General features: G+C 47.6%; 1 protein-coding gene across 2 annotated transcripts in view; it reads right to left on the bottom strand.

Moving 5' to 3' along the window:
* Nucleotides 1–10,284, bottom strand: part of SNRNP200 (small nuclear ribonucleoprotein U5 subunit 200) — a 75,153-nt gene that overhangs the window by 59,353 nt on the left and 5,516 nt on the right. The window contains exons 1-6 of one of the 2 annotated variants that reach the window (XM_019508322.1): nt 10,200–10,284; nt 6,588–6,751; nt 4,816–4,987; nt 3,326–3,518; nt 2,900–2,955; nt 855–953 (exon numbers count right to left, since the gene is read on the bottom strand). In XM_019508322.1, the coding sequence (XP_019363867.1) occupies nt 855–953; nt 2,900–2,955; nt 3,326–3,518; nt 4,816–4,987; nt 6,588–6,751; nt 10,200–10,244 (729 nt within the window). In that variant the 5' untranslated portion in view covers nt 10,245–10,284. The remainder of the gene's footprint in view (nt 1–854; nt 954–2,899; nt 2,956–3,325; nt 3,519–4,815; nt 4,988–6,587; nt 6,752–10,199) is intronic. The other variant, XM_019508328.1, reaches the window with a different exon arrangement.

Below are 10,284 nucleotides of genomic sequence, written 5' to 3'. Positions count from 1 at the left end.
GATTTGGTGACCTGGTCATAGCTGGTGGGATTTTAGCTGGACAGCCATTTTTGTGGCATGATAATTACTTCATGTGTGGCAGGTTTAATTTATTGCACAACTGACTGATCAACTGCATAATGTATGCAACATGTGGCAGAAGCTTTGCTACTACATGTCAGGGGTCTTTTTTAACCTTTCCTCAGTAGTACTGGGTGTTGGCTATAGCCAAGGCTGGGGATGGTGACTGGGCTGTGCCAATGCTCCTGCTGAGACTGAAATCTGGAGGATCCTAGCTAGAGGGTCTTGTCCCTCTGCTCAGGGTCAGACCAACGCTGCACTGGGAGTCAGGAAGGAATTTTACCTCTTGCTCAGACTGGGATAGATTGGGTGGGGGAGGCAAGGAGAGAGGGGTTACATTCCTCTGTAGCAGGGGCATGGCCTCAGCCTGGGATCTCTTGAATTTATATTAAAAACCTTTCACAGCAGCAGCATGTTGGCTGCTGTGGTTCCTCTACTTTACCTGTGGCAGGATTGGGTGTGATGTCAGGTATTGTATCAGGGTTGAGGGTAGTTTTACAGAGAGTTTAGATGATGGATTTGTCTAGGATGGTTTGGATAGGGCTGATCCTGCCTCAGGCAGGGGGTTGAAACAGATGTGACCTCTGGAGGTCCCTTCCAGCCTGATTTCTCTATGATATACCCTGAGTTTCACGTATCAAGCTAAGCCCTGGGAGCTGAATGTACGTTGCTTGGGTCCCCACCAAGGAACAGCACCCCGGCATTTGCTCTTGGTCTCAAGCCCAACATCAGAGATCCAGGCTTCAAACTGACACCCCTATCCAAAGAGCTTCCCAATTCCCCAAGGAACTCACATTGGCTGAGAGGGTGCAACGGACAACAGCTTCATCCCCCTCCATGTCATCGTCCGATGCTTCATCCCTCACTTCACCGTAGACATCCTCATCGCCCTCCTGTTGGAACAGGCAGTTCTGGTGAGAGCAATGCCCTCTGAAAATACTTGCTAATTCCTTCCATGGGCAGGAGGGATGGACATGTCATTTATGTAAACAGCTAGAGAGGACTCCACTGAAGGCAACTGACCAGGAGGTAAGGCTGTGTTCTGTTCCCAGCTCTATGACAGGATTTCCTAAAAGACTTTACCTAAGTCATGTCCCTGCAGTCCTCAGCTTCCCCATTCGCATGGTACAATAGGCTGCAGATGGTGACCAGGCTGTGCCAATGCTCCTGCTGGGACTCAAACCTGGACGTTCCTGGCTAGACAGTCTTACCCCTTTGCTCAGGGTCAGACAAGCTGCATTTGGGGTCAGGAGGGAATTTTACCCCATGTTGAGATTAGTATGGACTGAGGGGGGTTTTGTCTTCCTCTAGGGTACAGTCTCTACCTGGGATCTCTTGAGCATACATTAATATCCTTTTACAGCAGCAGGACATTGGCTGCTGTGGTCCCCCTGCATAACCTGTAGCAGGTCTGATGTCTTGTGTTGTGTCAGGGTCGATGGTAATTTTGTGAAGAGTTTAGATGATGGATTTGCCTGGGATGGTTTGGACAGGGATGATCCTGCCTCAAGCTGGGGGCTGGGCTAGATTTGACCTCTGGAGGTCCCTTCCAACCCAACTTCTATATAATTCTAGGAGCCATGCATCTTTTACACAGAGCTCTGCAGCGAAGGGCACTGGCTCTGTTCTTCTGACAGAGACTGAAACTAAGTGTCACAAAGGATAGGTTACAGCCAGGCCAACACTGGAGCTGCTCTTGCCTGACTTTTGTAGGATAGCAGGAAACGCATTTGCTGGATAAATGCATTAAGGTTCTTCATCTCCATGCTGACCAGAAGTGCAGACTGTTGCTGTCAGTTGGAACCTGTAGCAGTAGCTAGTACTGGATATATCCCAACATTAGTAGAAAAATAATGCACTGAGCTCATTAGGCCTTCCCATATAAGCTACAGCCTGAAGCATGATGGTAAAGGAACAGTCTAACAAAGCTGGTTCTCTTGCATCAGTTATATGTTACAGGACACAGAACGTAGCAGAGTTCAGTGTCAGGAAACCTCACCTGTCTTGTGACACTCAGGTCCATTCAGAACCCACTACCATGTACATGATTCAATGTTTCCCGTCAGGGCCTGCAAAAGTTCCATGTTTATTTGTAACCACACACCTCCAAATAAAATACATACCTTGGTATGGTAAGGTGAAATGAAAAACAAAAAAAGTGCCCTCCACCCCTGAATCTGTTTCCTTGTTTAAGACATGCCACCCCCCAATAGTATACAACTAATTGGGGGAACAGGTGAGTGTTGTATGCAAATAAATATTGTAATTTCTGCCAATGATGCCAAGTTTCTTGTAGTGCTCTATACAGAGACATTTTCTATGTTAGTTCTTTTCAGAGCTCAAATGACTTAATTGAGCAGGCTTAGAAATACAGGTCTATTTTTCCTGAAGGGACTCATCCCAGTTAATTTTTCTTTTGGCCCTCAGACTCTGGCAAAGGGCAAAGTTCTGAAGTGTAGCTCCTTGCCAGAGTCCATCTGTAGCATAAAGCAGTCCAGTGCACTCTAAAATAGGCACCAAATGAAACAGGTGTGAAGAGAGAGACCAAGGAAACGCTAAGTTGGGAGCTGGAGGGCAGGCATAAGGCAAGCATCTGGCTCTTCGAGCTGTGCTATGGAATTCAGATCACTATGCCTCCCTTCACAGAATTGTAGGCAGCCTCTCAGGGCCAAGAAGCAATGTTTAAAGCAACATCCAGCCTAGCCTCCCCTCACTAACACAGCTGAGTCACAGTCAAAGCCCAGGCTGCTCCAGTGGCAAAGCCAAAGCCAAAGAGAACAAGCCCACTCCAGAGCCAGCAGCACAAAAGGATGGCGAGAAAAGGCGACTGCTGACTTACCTCTTCATCAGATTCGAACTGCACGTTCACACCATAGGTCTCATCAATGTTATCATCTGCAAAGGATGAGGCAACTCAAGGTCAATCCAGAGCTCTGCAGCACCATTTAAAGGCAGATGGGGCCAAGCGTATGGCTTGTAGGCCAGATTCGGAGCCTGAGGGGATTTTAAGGAGAAGCAGACACCGAAGAGAATTGTGTGCACAGCTTGGGAGACAGCGGGGTGTAGCCCTTAGTCTCCACGTGCAGTGAGTTAATAACCATGCTGCAGAGAAGAAAATTTCCCAGCCCAGAGCTCAGTTTCTAGCTCCCCCTAACTGAACACACTAACCCAATGTAAAATTATCTCTTGTACCACAGGCCAAGAGGGGCTCTCCCACCCTGTATTACAACAACCACATGCAAGGAAGCCACACCACAGCCTTTACCCATGTTCTGGATCTCCTTGTCACCACCGTAGTCTGTGATCTTCTTGCCCAGGTTCACCAGCACGTGGTACCGGGTGTCGTCTGTCTGGCCCAGCAGAAGGTCAATCTCCTTCCGCCGCTCCTTGTCCCGCAGCTTCTCATTCTTTAGCACAGCCAGGACCTCATCGGCAGCTCCGCAGAGAATGTCCCGGGGCTGCAAGAGGAATGGGGTCTAGCCTAGTAACTCAAGCACATTGGCTTCTACTGACCTAAGGGTGCATTGCCCTGCTGGGATAAGCAGTTCTAGTGATCATGAAACAATGGCATTTCTGGACAAATGCTAGGAGCGTGCTTTCTATGACAACAGGCTCCATAAAGGACACCACATCAGGAAAGTCAGCTGCCTAAAACACAGCAACCCCCCTGGGCGGGGCCAAAGGGTGAGTTGCAGAGTCCTAGAGAAGTAGGGCTGGAAGGAATCTCCAGAGGCCACATCTAATTCAATCCCTCGCCTGACGCAGGGTCAGCCCTGTCCAAACCACCCCAGAGAAATCCAGCATCTAAGCTCTACGTAAGACTATCAACCCTGACACAGCACTCACTTAACACCTGCCACAGATAAAGCAGGGGAACCACAGCAGCCAATGTCCTGCTGGACATTTTTCTGGACATCCAATCTACCTTTATTGGGTGCATCTTCAAACCATCAGTCCACCTCCTAATACCTACAGCAAGAGAAAAAAGGTGCTTTCCTCCTCCTTTATGGCAGCCCTTCAAGTCATTGAAGCTATCATGTCCTCTCTTAGACACCTTTTTCCCAAGCCCAGCTCCTTCAGCCTCTCCTTGTAGGAATTGCCTTTCAAGCTCTTGATTGTCTGTCACCTGCCTCTGGCCCTTCTCTAACATCACTATGTCCTTTTAAAATTTTGAGCCCAGAACTGCATACAGTGCTGCAGATGAGGCCTAACCAGTGCTGAGTAGAGCACAATCATCTCCTGTGTCTTGCATCTGATGCTTCTGTTTGACCCCCTGCTGTACACCAGCATTCCAGCAAGTCCAAGGCTCTTGCAGAATTTTATGTAGACCAGTGGGTCTCAACCTTGTCAGACTCCAGGCCCTGTCTGGGAAAGAAATCAGCCCTTTGCTTTCACTTTTCTTGACTACAAAGAGAATGCTAGAGCCATTCTTTCATAGCAAATAAAGTAGCCAGCCCACAGCAGAGTGGAATAGCTTTGACACCATGGATTGCTACTGGAGATCTCTAGGTTTATCACATGGAGGTGTTTTCAGGCCTACAAACCCCCAAATCACCTAGCCTTGCAAAGCCTTCACCCATCTCTCTAGGGAGCAAGAGGAGAAAGGGCCCAAAGTCCAGGAAGTTGCACAGTCTGAGCTGCAATTCTCCCCAACTCAAGGCCCCGGGAGTCCTAAGAGCTCCACTCAGTTGCCATGTGTGCACCTTGCAAGTAGTGAGAATGACGGTGCTCTGACTGGCTGGGCCAGGGATTTACCTGGTCCCCGAGGGCTGCCTGAATGAAGCTCAGCAGCACTTCGTAGGTCTCCCGAGTCTCCTTGGTTTTGGGCTTGTAGATGATCCCCACCATCTCGTCAATGCCCTCCGACAGCAAGGTGTAGCCCTTCATCTTGTTGATGTCGTGCCTGTCCTCGTCACGCTTCCTCCTCCTGACCAGTGGGAAAAAGAAAGAGGGTTATACAACCAAATCAGGAGACAAGCTATTTCGACTCCCGGTTAGAAGGCGGAGGAGGAGAGCAAAGCTGAAGCCCTTCAGCAGCAGGGGACTGGCTCTCACTTGCAAATACCCATTAAAAAAACCAATCACTGGGGGGGTACTTCTCACCAGCTTTTACCCTCACCTTCCTAGTGGGAGCAACATTTTAAGTAGGAATCGTTCACCCTTCAGAGCATGTGGCATCACACTGTTCGGGTGACAGCAAGGCTGGCCCTGAATTATACTGCTAAGGGTGTTGCTTGAATATTTTTAGCTGGGAACAAAAACATTTAGACTGAACCGCAACCCAAAGCGATGCAAAGTCTGGCACTAAGTGCAGGGTACCAGAAACAGCTCTGAATGCCAATGACCTGACCTGAATTGCCCTTCTTAATAAGGCTTTCCCACCAGCTGGTTTCAGTCTGGGATTTCAATCTGGGGCTACATATGTGTTTTAAGGCACTTCCTAAAGAAAGGGTCATTCTTGCAGGTTATGAGAACTGCTAAGGCATGCGGTTTTACAACCCAATGGAACTTTCAGGAGGAATTTGGTGCTTTTTGCTAATCAGGAGGCTATATTACATGAAAGACATGACGGAGAGGCGCACACACAAAGATGACACAGAGCATGTGAGACATGAGGCAGGCAGAGCACACACGTGCGCAGCAGGCAGGCAGAGTGCGAGAGAGAGAGAGACAGACAGAGAGATAGATAGAGAGACAGATAGAGAGATGGACACCTAACGCCCTGCCCCTGTCCCATTTGCCACTGCACTGCTTGCCCTTCCCTCCTCATGCCACAGAGCATGTCTATGCTCTCTGGCCACCCCTGCCTGACCTTGTTCAGAAAGGGACAAACTTTTGTCAGTGACAGAGCAGCCGGAAGCTGGGGTTCTCCACGGAACCAGTGCTTGTGCCTCTCTGAGGGAGCTTGCATACGCTATATCGCTCAATGGGAATTCGATCAGCTACCTTTTCTTGTGGCCAAAATCAGCCTATTTATGACTCACTAGATCATTAGTCCTGCAAGACACAGTTGAACAGAAGTGGGAGAGAAACCAGCTGTAGTACTGTTACGCCTGCCCCAGCATGAATCTGGGAGCGGGCCATCTTTTTTTGATAGGTAGATGGCCATTTCTAACTGTGATACTTCCTCGGCGGGTGTGGCTGAGCTACTTTTATTGCGTAACCTTCCCCCCACCCCCAAACTGCATACTGTATGTAACGTGCAGCAGTGGTCTCAGGGCAATGAGCAGGAATACAGGCATCAGACACGGCTTCCAGACATATCTGAAGCATGGCAGCAGTGCCAGCCTGCCACATGCTGGCCATGCCAACACAGCAGCTCTCAAAGGCACAGGGACCAGCCCAGCCTCCAGATACAGAAGCTGCTATGTGGTGATCCAACCTGCCAGCTCACTAGAGGTCAATACTGGTGGCATCAGATATACATTGGTTTTGCTCCAAATTTATGTCAGGCTGGATCTGCAGGGAAACTGAAGCTCTATCAAGTGCCAAAATCCAGAGAAAAAGCAGAGCCTAAACCCACTCACTTGGCCCGCCGCTCCTCCTGCATTTGGGGCTTGGTCCTCTGTGCTTTGTCACCCATGCGTGTCCCCTCCAGCTTCCCCACCAAGGAAAGCACTTCCCCCGTGGGCTCATCTCGCCGGGTCCTGTCGATCAAGGAGCGGTCTGCTTGAAGTACGAGGTTGGAGTTCTGGAAGGATCAGAGCACAGGGGGATAAGGGTCAGGAGGAGTTACCACCATCTCTGCTTTCCAGGATGAGAGTACCATGCTTTCAGCATTGCCACAAGCCCATCACAGCTAAAAACCCATGGAACAGCCAGAATGCACCAAGGACTGCTGCTTTTCAAAGCTGCTTTGCACCCTAAGAGCTCCCTGATCATCTTCCTTTTCCAGCCTAGTTATCTACCTGGAGAGTTAATTAGGCCTCACCTAGACTGGCACATCTCTGCTAGCTAGAGACAGCAGTCATTACTAACCAGCCACCAGAATGCACATGTGCACATGCACGCACACACGAGTGGAAAGACACTGGAGCACAGACCAGCCCTTACTAGGGTGGATACAAATCAATGATTTAAAATTTATATATATATTTTTTTTTAAATTCAAATCTGTTTGTTCTTTTTAAATTAAAAATCCTCAATAAAATACTAAATTTCTCTCTCATTTAAAAATAACAGTTACAATTAAATCTCATCACAAACTTGCTAAACCTACACTTACAAGCTCAGTATGTTGCAGTTGCTAGAAAAAAAGGTTTAGCTTAGCTAATCTTCATGGCTTGTTTAATTAGTTAACTAGGTTTAGAATCTATCACACAAGTTTACAGTACAGAAAGCTGCAGTAAGAGAAATCTAGAGTTGCCAGCTGCCCATGAGTGTCATTTTCTTATTTTACATTACATAATACATGCACCTTATTTTGGACCATCATGGCCCCAGACCTTAATGGTGATGTCATAAGTCTATTCCCTATTTTACTTCAGCATAACTCAGCTTTCCCAAGGGAACCCCATCCTATACTTGTTTTCTCAAAAAAACCCAGAAGTGCCAGTGAGTTCAATGGGGCTTACTCCAAAACTAAGTGGACTCTAAGTGCAGTCAGTCTTAGCTTTTTTGGTAATTTGGAATTGGAGCTGCATTCTTGCTGGAAAAAATGTAAATGATTAACTGAATAATAGAGTGAGAAGAACTGAGAAGAATAACTATTCAAAAATCATTTTTGTTTCAGGATCCCATTTAAGCATAACAGACTTTGTCTATCTGCAACAACTTCAGTCATCTGTTGGTACTTGTAGCAGCAGTGCTGCAACTAGACATATTTCAGACAACAAAGTACCAGTAGCAAGTAAAAGAATTCAGTCATCCAGTAAAACCACCAACATGGATGGGTTTGTAGTAAGGACCAGCAAATACCAACAAGACACCATAGATGAAAAGATTGCTCAGTTCATTTATGCCACAAATTCTGCTTTTCCCATTGTTAACAATACACACTTCATTGACATGGTTGAGTCCTTACAACCAGGCTACACTCCACCTAGTAGAGCAGACATTGGTGGAGGGTTGCTAGATACAATGTATGAGAAAGAACTTGAACAGCATGCAAGAAATACTGAAGGGGAAATTTGCCAGTTTAAGCCTCGATGTACACAATGATCCAGTAATATGTGCCTCTGAGACAACAGAAGATGGGTTTGTGAAGAGGTCAGTACCACCTCTTTGGAAGAGAAAGATGATCCTGGCCAGGGTTTACCAGACAGGGCAGTGACAAGGCTGAGGGGGGAACTCCCAAGGTGCCCAAAACTGAATTTACCAGATTGCCAGGTACATTGCATTGGCTCCTCCTGGTGCCCTGGGGCTACTTCAGGCAAGGAGTTCTCCCTGGCGAAGGAAGGCAGGGAAGACAGAGAGCCCTGGCAGAACGGAGGCTCTGGTTGAGAGCTTATTCCCTGGGAACGGGACTTGAGACCAAGACGGTCTGTGAGCTCAGAGCTCTGTGAGTGCTGCTGTCTGCCAATCACAGCAAGCATTAAAAGCCTGAAGCTTGTAGACTCCAGAGGGAAACCTGAATACACAGGAGAGGTTTTCTTCTTCTTTTGAGTTCCACTGACAATGTGGATTAGGAGATTGTGTAGCCCCAAAGGGAGGCTGTCTCACCTTAATGAGGGCAATTAATGGAGCCCGGGAGTGAAGCCAAGCCTGCTGAAGAGGGATTGTGGCTATACCTGTGGGGGATCAGCGTTAGAAGCATTGAGTTCATTTTCTTCTACTCACTAACAAGGGGAGGATTTCCCCACAGCAGTTATTTTCTTTTTTTTTTTCCTGCCAAGTGAAGGAAGCCCTACAGCTTTGGGGAGGAGAAGAACAAAAGACAAGGAGAGACAGGATTGATCTGATTTATTAGACTGGGCAAATATGTCTGGGTCCAAAGTTTGGACAATTTAAAGACTCTTTTTGCCAGAGATAACTATCCAGAAGAAAAACGATAATTGGCCTTGAGTCAGAGAAAACACCCAGGCTGACCATACGCACATATTCTGGATTATACCTGATACCGTGGTAACAACTGGTAGGTTTACAGCTGGCGTGAAAGGGGAGGTTGGAGCTCCACTTGGAGGGCGCCTTGCACCATAATCAGACTCGTGAAAACAACATCACCTCCCAAAAGAACATTTCATCAAGTCATGGCAGGCAAGAATTAGGTGGAGACTAGAGTCTGACTAGCTGGTCAAGGCATTCCTGACAACCACGGACAGGTGAATGTCATCAGGATGTCAAGGGCCACGTCCTTAAGCAGTGATCCCCCAACAGGTTGCATAAGTTTCAGAAACAACAGATACACTGGGAAATGCCCACACAGCAGAATATTTAAAAGAAGGGGCAGTGAAAGCTGTAAGAAACTGTGAACAAAAATTCAACTGTCACATGCGCAGTTGTCAGAGACAATGCTGCAAGACTGGCAAAAATGAGAAGATCCTTAGAAGAAGAAATGGAAGGATCTTCCATAATAACATAGGGCTACAGTGTCCATTTAATGCATCTTTTAGCCAAAGACTTAAGTACTTCTCCAAGAATAAAAGAAAATGTTGAAATCACAAAGTACTTCCATAACAACTATTTTGCTTCAGCTTCACTGAAGAGAGCACGAGGATCCAAACTAATTCTCTCTCAAGATGTTCAATGGAATTCTGTGGTTCATTGTTTTGAACAGTTTATTAAGAACTGACTTTTTGCATAAAAAAATTTTGAAGAAAACCGCGATAAAAACCGATGGGAGTATCTCATCCAAAGTAACTAACATTGGATTAAGGAGGAATGTAGAAGATATGCTCAGTATACTGAAGCCTACATCCATAGCCTTAAACAAACTTCAGAGAGATTGTTGCTGCATTGCTGATGCTGTTAAAATTTGGCATAGTGATACTTGATGTGATACTTCCTCAGCAGGTATGACTCCGCTACATCTGTTGTGCGACCCTCCACCCTTCCCAAGCAGCACGATGTCGGCACCGTGCGACGGAGGCCTCAAAGCAACGGATGGAAACACACAGCCCGACCCGCCCCGTGCCCCGGCACGAGGCCTGGCGCGACCGGCCCCGATCCCGGCTGCGGGCCCAGGTCCCCGCGGGACTCACCGCCTTATACTCATACTGCAGGCTCCGTGCAGTGACGTCCGCCATGGCAGCTCATCGGGCGCCGCCGCCTCACAAACCCGCGGCA

The sequence above is a fragment of the Gavialis gangeticus genome, unplaced genomic scaffold (genome assembly GCF_001723915.1).
Source record: "Gavialis gangeticus isolate Ggan-Ray unplaced genomic scaffold, GavGan_comp1, whole genome shotgun sequence".
Lineage (NCBI taxonomy): Eukaryota > Metazoa > Chordata > Crocodylia > Gavialidae > Gavialis > Gavialis gangeticus.
Note: the sequence above shows the minus strand (reverse complement) of the source record. Positions and strands in the feature narration are given on the sequence as shown.